The sequence below is a fragment of the Lobosporangium transversale genome, assembly GCF_002105155.1.
Source record: "Lobosporangium transversale strain NRRL 3116 chromosome Unknown BCR41scaffold_19, whole genome shotgun sequence".
NCBI classification, from domain to species: domain Eukaryota; kingdom Fungi; phylum Mortierellomycota; class Mortierellomycetes; order Mortierellales; family Mortierellaceae; genus Lobosporangium; species Lobosporangium transversale.
In genome coordinates this window covers 447,332-461,000 of record NW_019028997.1, presented here as the reverse complement: position 1 = coordinate 461,000, position 13,669 = coordinate 447,332, and the positions used below count along the sequence as shown (strand labels likewise).

The following is a 13,669-nucleotide window of genomic DNA, read 5'->3' as shown; positions in this document are numbered from 1 at the left end:
TCTAGCAGAGACAACCAGATAACAACTGTTCAACTATTCAAAATGGCTCTGTCTGCTTCTATAACTTAGTCAAAGGAAGGGTTTACAGAAAGCATTTCGGTGATCTCGGAACCTGCCAAGGCGCCCCTAGATACGACTAATTCCGGCGACAGTTGTTTTGCAAAAATGACATTTCATGATCTCTTGCGCCATAATTGGAATCCACTGTTGCGATTAACAGTCATTTGTATAGGTTTATTTAAACCAAGACTTTTACCCTTTTTTATTTAACAAAGATCACTAGATGGTATTAAACACAACTTTTTTTTTTTTTTTTTTTTTTTTCGTTCTCGTTACTTATTATGGCCCTGGCATGTTTCACTCAGGGAATCCCCTAAGCCATTTTAAGGATTCATTGCGCCACACCGTGCCCCTGTTGCTGATTGTCGGAGAATATATTGTCCCCTAAGATACTCTCTTTTGTGATCCCTTGCAATAGAAATGCATCCCCTCGCACATTCCTCTTGGCCGAGATCCCTTCGGTTAACTTCGGCAATTTCGAAATCAACCCATCCGTTAATGGGGTTATTGACCTCCATCCTGCAGCGACTGTGAAATCCACTGGAGATAAATTCAAGTATCTCTTCCATGCTAAGATCTACGTTGTTAGACTCTTCCCTTTCGGGCCCCACAGAGATTACACCAAGCCTGCGTAGGTTTGAGGGCCTTGGGCCTATCTGGAACTCGAAGGTAATGCGCTGTTCAGATTTTGTCATATTTAGGAACTCAAATTCGGCGCGAGCTGCTTCATTAGGACCAGGTAGGACCGCATGCATGGTGATAATTTGGAGAGGCTTTGCCTTTGGATTATGGCGGTGGTCATTGGTGAAATACTGTTTTTCGCGTTTACACATTTTGTGCTGGCAAGAGTATAGAATTAGAGATTATGCTTCATTAATGTGAATCCAACGATTGCAGTCCAAATTATTGGGGACTAAAAACTTACGTTGATAGTGGAGTAAGAGTTAGGGGACTGAGTGAGTTGAGGGTAAGACGTAGTGTTATTCAAGAAATTTGGGGATTCTGGCTTCATATAAATATTTGTGGGAGTAGTCCTTTACTTCGTCTTTGCCTTTATTTTGTTGGTCTTCAACACCAATTAAAGTGAGAAGTTGGCTATAAAGGCAGTCAAAACCGAAAATCCGTCATGGTGACACAGAGAAAAATAAGGACATGTCTACTTTATTGTTTATTCTCTTTCCGTTCTGCCTGTCATCTGCTGCTTTGCTTCGCCCTTTGCTTCGCCTTTTGCTTCGCCTTTTGCTTCGCCTTTTGCTTCGCCTTTTGGAACAATTGAATGAATTCGTTGCGCCGCTCGCCCCTGAACTATAGGGTCTTGTTTTAAGGTTGGGGTCAGGGAAAAGATCTGCCAAAAGTCGCATGATCTTTTTTTTTTCCTGATGGATGCGCAGTGCGGCAAAATGGGCGAGGACTGATAGAAAGGTGGATAGTATATAATATAATAGAGTCGTATGATACCATGTGTCTTTTGTTTAACGAAGCAAGGACGCTTAGTACACACATTGTAGGCCTTGGTTAATTCCGCATGACCACTTGGACAAAATTTGGATAAATTTCTCAGCCCTTTTCGGTCGGTCAACTTTTAACTTACCTTTGGATAAATTTCTTTATTCATTGGAACAATTTTAAATAAAAACCGATAAAGTTTATTTTAAATGGATAAAACAATTAAAAACGCTGTATAGATATATATATAAGCAAAAGGTGTTTCTTTCACGGTGCATCCTTTCAGAGTACAAGCTTTATTGTTTGGCATCCCGCGAGAGAGACTAAATGGTGTGTACAGTCTTCATCCAACAAGCCGTAAATTTTTTACGGATTTGTGGATTTTCACTTCTATTCATATCAATTCAATAAATATATCAAACTTTTTTTTTTTTTTTTTTTTTATACGATGTTCTTGCGTAACCACTTTTTTTTTTCACATTCACTTCCCACATCCATCCTTATGCTTCGAAAAATGAACCCAACAAAGCCTAGAAACCAGTCTTCTCGATCGAGACATGCACTCAAGAAGCACAGGCTGCACAAGTCTTATTCCTTAGCCGACAAAGTGAAACTCATTGAAGCCGTCGATGAACTACGAGCAAAAGGGTTCAAAGTCTCTGTTTCTTCCATTGGAGCAGGTTTGGCATGAGCCCTTCGACGGCAATAGACATTTATCGTCGAAAAAATGAGTACATTCAAGACGTGAATTCGCTACCCCTCCTAGCTAGTCATGCAGTCAAACGCAAGTTCGATCGAAACATGGAGCCCGTGGAAGCTTTGCTGGAGTGGTTCGCTGCTGAAAGAGACCTCGGTAAGGCGGCATCTCTATCATTCTAGAGAGAAAAAAAGGAAAAGGAAAAAGAAAAAAACCATTTTACCTTGTGTGTTTTAATAGATCTCAATGTGACTGATAACCGCTTGCGAGGAACGGCAGAAATCACCAAGCAAAAGGATATCGGGGTCCTCAATTACCTCACTATGAACTACTGTGAAGGGCCTACAGAGTCGATCCTCGACGCTGTTAAGATGATAACGACATCTGAAAAGCACAAGCATCGCTTCGTCCCATACAATGAAGATGATATTGTCTACGAGGACGATAATCTAGACGATGACGAAGATGGTGTTGACTACGAATCCAGTGTTCTTGACTCAGATCCCCAAGGGCTATCAGACGAGCTCGAGTCACCTCCATCCAGTCCGACGATAAATGGAGCTACAAGAAAACTTTCAGCGATTTATGGATGCTTGGGGCAAAATCGATGACCCTCTGCTATTGAAACGCTGGGTTGCAGCTCAAAGGCAATTGGAGCTATTTAACGAATATCGCGATTTACTGAAGGAAGTGAATCAGACTGAGTGAAAATGAATGAATGAGAAGAAATAAAGTTTGATATATTTATTGAATTGATATGAATAGAAGTGAAAATCCACAAATCCGTAAAAAATTTACGGCTTGTTGGATGAAGACTGTACAAAAAAAAAATTTGCCAATTTAACTGGTCAAAAGAATATTATTTTAGTGTAAAAAAATATTGTGATAAGTGAAAAAGCCCATATAAGTGTCTTCCACTTAGTCACGCACTTTTTTTGTGAAAAATAATGGACCACGGGGGAAATGTATGCCCTCACTCTCCATGAGCCAGATAAGAAAACTCATCGTAATGTTGTTCGTTTGCCAATTCTCTACAAAGTTACGATGGGTTTTTATCGATACGACTTTTCCTTTCCAAGTTCATAAAGAAAAAAGATGGACTATTTTACTATGTGAGGTAAAAATTGCACCAAAAATCTTAAAATATGATTGGCTGAAACTTTAAATGAGATGACATCATAACGATATTAAGGGTAGTCTACTCTGTCCTCAAATCCCAATTGGCTGGAATACGCCTATGAGATTTATATTTTTTCGCTTGCAGCTCGGCAACGCGGCCAGACAAACCCTTCCTATATGCGTCCATGTATCGAAAACTCCTTCTTGCGTACTTTCGAATACTGAGTATAGTTACAGAAGCCAATGCCGCTGGTATTGTTTCTTGCAGCCCCTTGAAAGTATAATCACAGTTTGCTCTAGTATAGCGCTTGCTTGCACCCCAGAACATCTCGATGAAGTTCAATTCGCAGTGGTACTTTGGATAGAAAATGATTTGCTGCCCATGTTTGTCTGCAATCTCCTCTAGAAGTGATCGCTGCGCCATAAAATCCTCTTGTAGCTCCAAAATGCGTGTACAACAACATGAGCTTTGATTATTAGAATTGAAAAATATTTAGACAGTAGTTATCAGAAGCTAAGATAAGTGAGAATAAGATGTGGGTCCACACACCACATCCATGGGGTATTTATTCATTTTCTGGTAGAGAGACTCGTACCAAGTAACTACATATCTATCTAGAAGCGACATGGGATTATTCAGGAACCATGTCGGTGTTTTGTCGCGTTTCTAGTGACGCGTTATTATTATTATACTTAGCGTATTAATTTTAGGAATTCCCCTAGTGTGTTCCTAGTGCGTTTTTAGTATTTTTCTTAATCTTCTAGCTGGGCCGTTATTATCTTGTATATTGAAATATACAACAGACTTGACCTCTACCGCAGCACAACGAAAATTCTGGTCGGTGCTTGGTGTTTTTCACTCGTTCTTCAAGGAACATGATAGCATTGCAATAAGGGCACCAGACCATCTGCTCTAAGCGGTGTCTATGGCGCTCGATATTGGGGCCTGAGATTAATTCTTGTTGGAACCTCCTTCTAGCGGTGGGGATAGCATCCATACTATTGGAATATAGAATCACAAATTTTTATTAATATTTGTAGTCACAATATCTTGGTTTTCAGACATCCTGCTGCTTCTTCATCTCCAAGTCATTCACGTCAACTTTCAGCTCATCTCCATTGTTATCCAATCTGACGTTATTTTGTAGCACTTATTTGTATTTTACTTGCATTTATATTTTGTATTTTATTTTGTACGATAAAGATAACTTACTATGTTGTAAGCATTAAATTTTATTACGAGGCAAGAGCAGGCCGTGGCGAAGCCACGGTCTCCGGCTCGTTTGAAATTATTACAATAGCTAATTTTTTTTTACCTTTGGACCAGGGAAAGCGAGACCGATTCTTCCAAAGTATTGACTGGATAACGAATACATATTCAGCATCTTGCTTTTCCGCGCCTGCCAGGGAGTTTATTAAAAAATGAAATAAAATGAAATATAATATATTACAATAAAATAAAATAAAATAAAAAAAGCGGCGTAACGGGGATTGAAAATGAGTAATTTGCACACCTGTGATATCATCCGTCAATTTTCATATGCTCGCAAGGTGGAGAAAGAGAAAGCTCTTACGAGTTGGAGGTGGGAAGAACATTAATAAGATTCCATCCTCAAAGATATGCAGGGTCATATATACATACAACAACAAGAGCACGAGCCACATTGTGAGGAGTATGGGTGATCAATATGAATAATATGGATTGGAAAGTGAATGAGAAACGTTCATCCCTTTATTGATCACCTCCTACTGATATAAATAGGGTGAAGGACAATCTCTAATTGACAACTAATAATTAATAAGTGAAATTACTACTTACATGTGACTGATATGTCACACATTGCTCTCCTTGTATGGTGTGCAACAAAGAGAGAAAGAAAAACAGTGAGCGGTATGATACGACTAAAGTAAAAGGACAGGATTCAGAGCACAAGCTTATCAACACTCACCACATACTTCCATTTTTCACCAGCATTAAGCTCGAGTAGCTTTTTTTCCTTAGCAGTTGACTTGGTTGTTGAGTGTTTAGGGCTTTTTGGCGTAGCATTGACTGTATTTGTTACTTAACAAACCCTCATTTTGAGCGTGAGGTGAGACGAAAAAATCACCTTTCTGTTGAGGGGTCGACGCCAATCGTCGAGGGTGCGGAGTTCTATGATGAATTAATTCAGAATCAGAGTCAGAATCTTGATTAACCTGTTGTTATTCTGTGCACTGTGGTGCGTGTAAATCCTTATTCGAATCTTGCTGAGGTATAGGATTAACAGAGGAATGACAGTCTCTCTGTTGTGAGGACAGAGACTTGCAAGAAACAATGCTGTTTTGAGACATGGCTATTTAATGAAGCAAGAAAAAAAAAGCAATTGAAAAAAGCAATAAAAAAATAAAGTTCAGGATATTCAGTTACGCGTGTCGATTATGGACGAAAAATCTTCAAAAGTAGATTACGTTGATTATGGACATTTTCCATAATCGGCTATAAGGTTCATAATCAACTCCAATAATCGACCTAATCAAAAAGTAATTCTGCCTGCCGTGCTTTTGAAGGAAGGGGCATGCAAATGTGGAATTAGTTTATCACGGGCGGCAAGGATTTGGATGACCCCAATACATTGAAAAAGATGTTTTACAAGAGGAGGCCACACTACGCATTACACTCACACCCATTCATCAAATTTTCATTCTGATCAGAATTTAATCGACAAAAAAGTATATCCTATGGTTGAACATAATGAAACTACGGCATCTGTTGACAGTAATGCTCTCATCGAAGAGATTTCTTTAACAAATCAAATCAGGTACAAATGCGACTTTTTTTTTATTCATTATTGTTTATTCACAAGAAAAAAATAGGAAAAAAAGAAAAAAAAAAAATCGACCAAGATGCTGATTAAACCTGCCGTATCCTGCCATGTGTCAATGATTTACCATTTATCACTCTTTAGTAATCTTACACCTGGTTCTATTGATCTTTAGTGTACCATGGGAGGAACTGCGCTTAATATTGAAGGCACGACTTGTTCATGTACTCGAATCCAAGCAACTGATATACACCCCACCTACTGTCACCAATCCCCTTACGACCAAGCTTAAGCCCTTAACAGATGATATTGCCGCACCAGTCTCTTCTGCAGTCCTTATCCCTTTGACTGATCAGACCAACTTCCAAACCAATGCTGAGAATCCCCCTCCGACACATGTCTCTGAACAAGGAGGTAAGGAGGAGGAGCAGATAGCCAAAGGTAATACCAAGGATGAACCAAAAGAAGAAACAAAGCCTAGTGGGCAGGAGAGCCCAGTTACTGCTTCAGCTGAAGGCCCAGTGGAGGGAAAGACCACATCTGAGACATCGACTGTGGGACAGACTGAAGTATCAGACTCTACAAATGCAAGCCAATCGACAACGCCAGTAGTAGAAGTAACAGCAGAAAATAGACCCCCCATGATCCCCATTTCCAAGGATACGCTCCTAGTTGAAACGCCTGAGGGATATCATGAACGGATTAATGGACTCTTGGACGCCTTTACGAGCGCGCCCTTTACTATTCAGCGAGTGTGTGAGTTGCTGCACAATCCAACAGAGCATCACTCCAATCTCATCAAGTACTTGCGCGCTGTAGAGAAGGTATTGATAAGTATCTTGGTTAACTCTTTTATGTCTTTATTTGTAACAAATTCTAAGCGTTCTATGTATTCTCTTTATATATCTTTATACATATATAGGTGTTGATGATTACATCTTCTATAAATGAGTTTTCAAACCCAGCTTATAATGGACCAAGTGCTTTGGATGAGGATACTGAAAAAGCAGCAGGGGCAACCATTGCAAATGGAGATTACTCCAAAGCAACAGATCTAAATTTTGCTCTGATCTCTGAAACACCCTTACCAACACCAGAATCAGAGGATGTCAAAGATAGTGATGTGTTGCCAGTAGATGCGGTCGAGGGTGTTGCACAAAATCATCAGGCTAATCAGGCTATCAATGGCTCGGATGAGGCTGTGAAGGAAGATGATGGGATGGATGTAGAGAAGACGATGGCAGATGTATCGTCTGATATGGAAGTAGATGCAGCGGCAGCGTCAACGATGGATGGGATTGAAAAAGAAGTAGACAAGCATGATATGGAGGAACGGAAAGATATCCAACCAGGTTCTGATGTGGTTGGAAGCATGGAGCTGGACGAAGCATAGGGTGTCTGAACAAGATAGATTAAAAATTTTGAATCGATAATAAAAGTAATAAAAGAGGACAAAATATAAAAAAGATTTTTTTTTTTTTTTTTTTTTTTTTTGACTAATGTTGCACTAATCAGATCTCTTGTGTAAATCACACGAGCAGCTTTGCCACTTTCCTCTCCACATGCAGCTTAAAGAAGACACACAAATGGGCTATTCTGGTTCTTCAGTTTCTTTACCCTTTTCTTTCCTTTGTACTTTATACGTTCCTCAAAGGGCCATCCATCCCCTCCTCTCCTTATTTGTACATAGCTTCCTTCTCCCTTCCCCTACACCATGGCCCCCATCAGCTCTGCACCAGCTCCCATTGACCCAAGTGCCATCTACTCTGCATCCCTGCTGAGTTTGATCATTCTGATCCTAGACCTCATCGCTCTCGCTCAGGTCCTCAACTCGGATAGGACTGTCCTCTCAAAGTTCCTTTGGTGTCTCCTCATCTTCCTCTTCCCAATCTTTGGAATCATCATCTATTTGTAAGTCATGTCCACTCAATCAATCAATCAATCAATCAATCAATCAAAAAAAAAAAAAAAAAAAAAAAAAAAAAAGACAAGCCTACTCCAACGACGTGTATAAAGACCATGTAGGCAGGATTCTTTTTTGAATCCTGACAAACCTCTTCAGGTCGCACTTGTTCTCTCCTTACTGCTTCTACAGCCTACTTTCAATGTCTATCCTTTTTCCCCCTTTGTTCGGCACAATTTCTTTTTTCTTTTTGCTTTTTTCCCCTCTGTTCGGCCTGTTCGGCACAATTTTTTTTCTTTGATGTATAGTGGGAATGTGTGTAATCCAAAAAGGAAACACTTTCTTCCTTTGAATCTAATCAATCCACACGTGTTTTCTCTTCTCTTTAGTATGTTTGCCGACCGTGAGAGGCACCGCCTCCGTTACATAACCATCCCATGAACTATTTCCACAGCATAATTGGTGCAAATATACATTATAGACGTTCCTGATGCAAGACAAGCCCAAGTAATAATAAAAAAAAAAAAAAAAAAAAAATACGCGTCTTCTCTTCTATGATATTCAATGTGCGACAAATGACACGCTGAATTGTGGCTTCGTACATATCCTTTACAGTGTTAGAGTGTCCATATTACTTTCATACATCAGTTTTCAGTTTTCTTGTAGTTGAATTCAGATACAGTCTTTAGTGGCAATGGGCACCACAGATCATATTTGAAAACTTACATGTGGGGGTTGGTGCAATTCACGACAATCAAGGAGGGATCAACACCTTTTAAGAATTTTTCAACCAGAGCCCACCATCACACATTGTCAGGAACGGTAAATATTCATTCAATTGGCAAGGGCGCTAGTATATACTATGATAATCACCTCAGTCATATTGTCGAGCATTGTGGGAACATAATACTGTGTCCTACTTGAGAGTGTTTACCTTTCCCAACAAGCGGGAGGGGATACATCTTACCGAAGTGCATCTTTGGATCAAAATGCGACCAATGGATTAGGTAAGATCAGTTTATTCAAAAGATATACCACTTTGTCAAGCCAAACGAGCTACAGGAAGGAGGGGATCTAGCGGAAGACTAGTTCTGAAGTTGTTTTCCTTTTTTTTTTTTTTTCTTTCTTATTTTTCCTTTGTATCTTCAAGTGATGAGTTTGTAGTCCGAATCACTTGTTCAGATGAAATCGACAAAGCTTCATTTCCAACAATTCCGAGAGAATAAGACGATTGAAAAAGTTTGTGTCAGGACCGTTTCCAGTCCCGGAAACAATGATGCCTCTTCACTCTTTGTGAGCTTGCAAGACATTCGAGACGTGTTTCCGAATGCTCTGCGATTCAAGTTGAATGGAGATCCCATCCCCTTTCTTATAGATCTTGAAGGCAACAGGTATATTTGCGATTGTACTAATATTTTATCATGGTGACTCCTTGTCCAATTGCTCTTTTAAGAAAAGTGAGTGGACCCCTTATTCATATTATATTTATCTTGTTTTATTTTATTCTATTTTATTCTTGTTCTACCAGAATCGAGCCTCCGCGCATTGCATTCTATCCTGATGAGGTCCTGGACGTCATTGCAGAAGTTCCTCAGTTCTGCAACAGCAACAGCAACGCTGCCTACCATTCGCTAGCATCGAGAGAGTCTGAGAAATTGACCTCTCAAGATGTTCTTTTCACATTATCGACCTTGACCCAATCTTTAACTAAGTTCTCTCAAAATGAGAACACAAATTTTGAAAAGATTACGAAGATGCTGCAAGCGGCCGAAGAGAAAGAGGATAGGATAATTAAACTACAGATGGAAGCAAAGGAGAAGGAGGATAAGATGATAAAGCTGCAGTTGGAGGCTAAGGAAAAGGAGGACAAGATGATTCAATTGCAATTAGAGGCTAAGGAAAAGGAGGACAAGATGATCAAGCTTCAATTGGAGGCGAGGGAGAAGGACGACAAGATATATAAACTGCAATTGGAGGCCAAAGAGAAGGACGACAAAATGCTTAAGATGCAGAAGGAGGCCCTGAGTTTGCAGCATCAAGCTCTTGATAGACTTGTCATCCTTCAAAAGCACGCTGAAGCTATTCTCATCCAGAACTTTGAGCTCCACGAGTATCCAATCCCTCGACTATTTATCATTTTACCTGTGGACCGCACCAATTGGAACCCAATATATATCTTGAGGAACAGGTTCCGCCTTCACTTCCTTTGTGAATGTGGAGATCATTCCGTCAAAGCAAACAAGAACATTCAGAACCAAATGCATCTTGCCAGGCATGAAGGATACGAGGTCCAAAACAGCACAGAGTTCTTTCGAAAGTATGGGAAGTACATGATCATCCTTTTACGATGGCTCAAAGTGGGAATGTCCTTGATCTCAGCTGCTTCTCAGACACCAGTCTCAGACCTGCTTGATGCCGGTATCGATTATTCACTCGATTTCATGGAAGCGCTCTCTGTTGAGCATCCGGTTTTGAACAACCTCAATACAATTGATGACTATGAAGCACTTGAAGGGGCAGATCTCCGACAGCTGAGCACATTTCTCCAAATCAACGATGAGGACAGACAACTTGGTAACTTGTACAGGGTCACGACAGAAACAGGTCATGTCAAATGGGTTTGTGTCGATCACTACCGTTCGACATATAGAGAGAAAGAACAAGAAGCATTTAAAAATGTAGTGGAAGTGAACCATGGAAAATATGACCCTCACCTTGGTAAAGTAGTTATCAAATTGAGATCCAGAACCAGAGCTGAGGAATTCTTCACTACCCTGACCAATGCAAAACATATTTATGAGGTGGATATCACATTCGACTGGGATTGGGCCAAGACTGATCTTGAGGCGCTTGAGAATGGACTAAAGAGGTCGAGTGTATCGATTCTTCGCCTTGATATTGGATGGTTTCAAGAAAGCATTACCAGGAAGCTACATTCAACAACCGCACGATATGAAATACTTGCTCGCATCATAGGACTCCACAGAATGAAAACAATTCATGTTATATTACCTCCGGACCTCATAAGGCTTCCAAGTTTACCGCCCCAAAAACCGTCGCACCTCCACAAGTTGTCCTTTGAGATGAAACCCCAAGGAATTAGAAGTAGTGAACTTCGAGTACTTGTAAACTCACTCAAGACCAACACAACGTTGACGTATTTAGATTTGTATGGAAACGGAATTCGGAAGGATGGGCTTCTGACGCTCTCAAAGGCACTCAAGGCCAACGCAACTTTGACCACCTTGGGCTTGGGAGACAACTCTATTGGGAAGGGAGGAGCTCTGGCACTATCGGAAGCTCTCATGGTCAACACCACATTGATCGCTTTGGACCTGAATAACAACAAAATTGGGAAGGAAGGAGCTCTTTCACTCTCAGAAGCGCTCAAGTCCAACACGACTTTGACATATTTGGTGTTAGGACATAACTCAATTAAAAATAAAGGGACTATTGCACTGGCAGAGGCACTCAGAATCAACACGGCTTTGAGTACCTTAAAGTTGGAAGGCAATCTAATTGGGGATGAGGGGGCCGTAGCGCTCTCCGAGGCACTCGCGGTTAACACAGCTTTGAAAGCTTTATGTTTGAACGAAAACTTAATTGAGAAGGAAGGGGTTCTGGTACTGTCGGAGGCGCTTAAGACTAATATGACATTGACTATCTTGGACTTGGGTTTCAACAAAACTGAAAACGAAGGAGCTCTTGCGCTGTCGGAGGCACTAACAACTAATAGGACCTTGATCACTTTGGATCTATATCACAACTCAATTGGACAAGAAGGGATCTTTGCTCTGTCAAAGGCACTCAAGACTAATACGACGTTGACCAACTTGTGCTTAGAGGGCAACTCGATTGGGAATGAAGGAGCTCAGGCATTGTCAAAAGCACTCAAGATCAACACAGGCTTGAGTAATTTGGACTTGAGGGCCAACTCTATTCGCAAGGAAGGAGCTCTGGCATTATCGGAGATGCTCAAGACCAATAAGACTTTGACCGAATTGATATTAAGCCAAAACTCGATTGGGGAAGGAGGAGCTGTGGCACTTTCAGAGGCCCTCAAGGTCAACAGGACTTTGACCATCTTAGACTTGTATTATAACTCGATTGGGAAGAAAGGAGCTCTTGCGCTGTCAGAAGCGCTCAAGACTAATACGACTTTGGTCACTTTGTACTTGGGGGGCAACTCGATTGGGGATGAAGGGGCTCTGGCGCTCTCAGAGGCACTCAAGATCAAGACAGCTTTGACCACTTTGCACTTGTGCTCCAACGAAATTGGAGGTGAAGGCACTCTTGCACTTTCAGAGGCGCTCAAGGCAAACGCAGCTTTGACCATACACCCTCTGAATGGGATTTCATGATAATAAAGTTATTTTTTTTTAATTTTTGTGAGCCTTTTAAAGATGCGCCATCATTGAGCGCGTTGCACCCACAGTCGATGCATAGCACTCACCCATTAGCCGAATCCTACTCAAATGAACCAACCAATAATTGCTGGCCGTTCACTTCGGCATCCGAAGACAGTAGCTGTTGAAGAAGAAGAAGCATTTTCATCCATAAAAAGATCTTTTTTTTTCACGTGTTTACTTTAGTTGAAATGATAAGGAAGTTGGCTAGACTGAGTTAAAGATTCAGTAAGCTCTTGGTATGGGATGGTGGTGATGCTGCTACCTTCTTTATTCAGCTCTTCACTTGATCCACCTGATATTGGCTATCAGCAATTTGCCGGTCTTCACCGGTTATATCGGTTTTAACAAGTCAAGGTGGTTCTCATTGGTTCTCGATTATTCAACTACATCAGGAAACAATCAACGGTTAAAATTTTTTTTAGTTGATGGTCAAAATTAGCCGGTTAAAATCGTTGCGCAAAATGCTAATCTAAATGTACAGTCACCTGAAACAAAGATTGGACAAAAAAATAAAATATTGAAATAGTTACGTAGGGAAGCGTTTCCTTCAATCTCTTTCCTTCCTGTTTTTCACATACAAACAGCTTGAGTAAACCACCATGGCGAGACACTTAGACATTGAGAATAAAGGTATCATCGTTGGAATGCACCTCGCGGGCATGAAGGCTGCGGAAATCGCATTGCAACGCGGTGTACCCCGAACCTCTGTTATTAATATTATCAGGGTGTACCAAGAAAGAGGCACCACTGCTTGCACTCCGATCCCAGGACGGCCCAAAGTACTAAGTGAACGGGACCTCAGGAGCATCGTTCGCCATACTAAGCAGAATAGAAGGTGTACTCTTAATGATATCACTAACCAATTGCCGAACAAAGTTTGCGAGAGGACAGTTGCGAAGGCATTGCATTCACTGGGTATTTTCAGCCGGATTGCAGTAAAAAAACCATTCTTAAAAGAAGGACATATAAAAAGGAGGCTGCAGTTTGTCAAAAAAATATATGAGTTGGTCCATGGAAGACTGGAATCGGGTAGTTTGGACTGACGAATCATCATTTGAAGTTGGTGAGCATTTTCGTCAAATAAGAGTTTGGCGTAAAGTAGAGGAAAAGTACGATCATGATTGCCTCGCACCCACTTTCAAAAGTGGTAGAACAACTCTGATGGTCTGGGGGGCGTTCACAGCAACCAGAAAGTCTCGGTTGGTTGTATTTGAAAGAGGTCGTAAAGATGGAC

General features: G+C 40.8%; 6 protein-coding genes across 6 annotated transcripts; 4 read left to right on the top strand and 2 right to left on the bottom strand.

Moving 5' to 3' along the window:
* Positions 1 to 328: 328 nt before the first annotated feature.
* Positions 329 to 1,067, bottom strand: BCR41DRAFT_353938 (hypothetical protein). The gene is made up of 2 exons (XM_022024240.1): positions 986 to 1,067; positions 329 to 899 (listed from the first exon to the last, which is right to left on the bottom strand). Exon 2 carries the CDS (start codon positions 891 to 893, stop codon positions 384 to 386), a length of 510 nt encoding a protein of 169 aa, XP_021881261.1. The 5' UTR covers positions 894 to 899; positions 986 to 1,067; the 3' UTR covers positions 329 to 383.
* Positions 1,068 to 2,020: 953 nt separating this feature from the next.
* On the top strand, positions 2,021 to 2,814 carry BCR41DRAFT_422288 (hypothetical protein; the record flags this gene model as incomplete). The annotated part of the gene is made up of 3 exons (XM_022030133.1): positions 2,021 to 2,186; positions 2,273 to 2,359; positions 2,444 to 2,814. The coding sequence occupies 3 exons, from the start codon at positions 2,021 to 2,023 to the stop codon at positions 2,812 to 2,814; spliced, it is 624 nt and encodes a 207-aa protein (XP_021881260.1).
* Positions 2,815 to 3,401: 587 nt separating this feature from the next.
* Positions 3,402 to 4,320, bottom strand: BCR41DRAFT_396467 (hypothetical protein; the record flags this gene model as incomplete). The annotated part of the gene is made up of 3 exons (XM_022028804.1): positions 3,402 to 3,789; positions 3,919 to 3,989; positions 4,129 to 4,320. 3 exons carry the CDS (start codon positions 4,318 to 4,320, stop codon positions 3,402 to 3,404), a joined length of 651 nt encoding a protein of 216 aa, XP_021881259.1.
* Positions 4,321 to 5,966: 1,646 nt separating this feature from the next.
* On the top strand, positions 5,967 to 7,576 carry BCR41DRAFT_422287 (hypothetical protein). Its single transcript, XM_022030132.1, has 3 exons — positions 5,967 to 6,120; positions 6,299 to 6,947; positions 7,046 to 7,576. The coding sequence occupies exons 1-3, from the start codon at positions 6,041 to 6,043 to the stop codon at positions 7,514 to 7,516; spliced, it is 1,200 nt and encodes a 399-aa protein (XP_021881258.1). The 5' UTR covers positions 5,967 to 6,040; the 3' UTR covers positions 7,517 to 7,576.
* Positions 7,577 to 7,672: 96 nt separating this feature from the next.
* BCR41DRAFT_353934 (hypothetical protein) lies at positions 7,673 to 8,534 on the top strand. The gene is made up of 2 exons (XM_022024239.1): positions 7,673 to 8,034; positions 8,416 to 8,534. The coding sequence occupies exons 1-2, from the start codon at positions 7,838 to 7,840 to the stop codon at positions 8,465 to 8,467; spliced, it is 249 nt and encodes an 82-aa protein (XP_021881257.1). The 5' UTR covers positions 7,673 to 7,837; the 3' UTR covers positions 8,468 to 8,534.
* A 609-nt stretch (positions 8,535 to 9,143) lies between these two features.
* BCR41DRAFT_336759 (hypothetical protein) lies at positions 9,144 to 12,387 on the top strand (the record flags this gene model as incomplete). Its single annotated transcript, XM_022022042.1, has 2 exons — positions 9,144 to 9,417; positions 9,555 to 12,387. The coding sequence occupies exons 1-2, from the start codon at positions 9,209 to 9,211 to the stop codon at positions 12,385 to 12,387; spliced, it is 3,042 nt and encodes a 1,013-aa protein (XP_021881256.1). The 5' UTR covers positions 9,144 to 9,208.
* Between the last annotated feature and the right edge of the window lie 1,282 nt (positions 12,388 to 13,669).

Bases quoted from the DNA above. Each gene is read 5' to 3' on its own strand.
- BCR41DRAFT_353938 (XM_022024240.1), bottom strand. From the start codon at position 893: ATGTGTAAACGCGAAAAACAGTATTTCACCAATGACCACCGCCATAAT.
- BCR41DRAFT_422287 (XM_022030132.1), top strand. From the start codon at position 6,041: ATGGTTGAACATAATGAAACTACGGCATCTGTTGACAGTAATGCTCTC. The intron at 6,121-6,298 runs GTACAAATGCGA...ATTGATCTTTAG, and splicing joins TCTTTAACAAATCAAATCAG to TGTACCATGGGAGGAACTGC. The intron at 6,948-7,045 runs GTATTGATAAGT...ATACATATATAG, and splicing joins ACTTGCGCGCTGTAGAGAAG to GTGTTGATGATTACATCTTC.
- BCR41DRAFT_353934 (XM_022024239.1), top strand. From the start codon at position 7,838: ATGGCCCCCATCAGCTCTGCACCAGCTCCCATTGACCCAAGTGCCATC. The intron at 8,035-8,415 runs GTAAGTCATGTC...TCTTCTCTTTAG, and splicing joins TTTGGAATCATCATCTATTT to TATGTTTGCCGACCGTGAGA.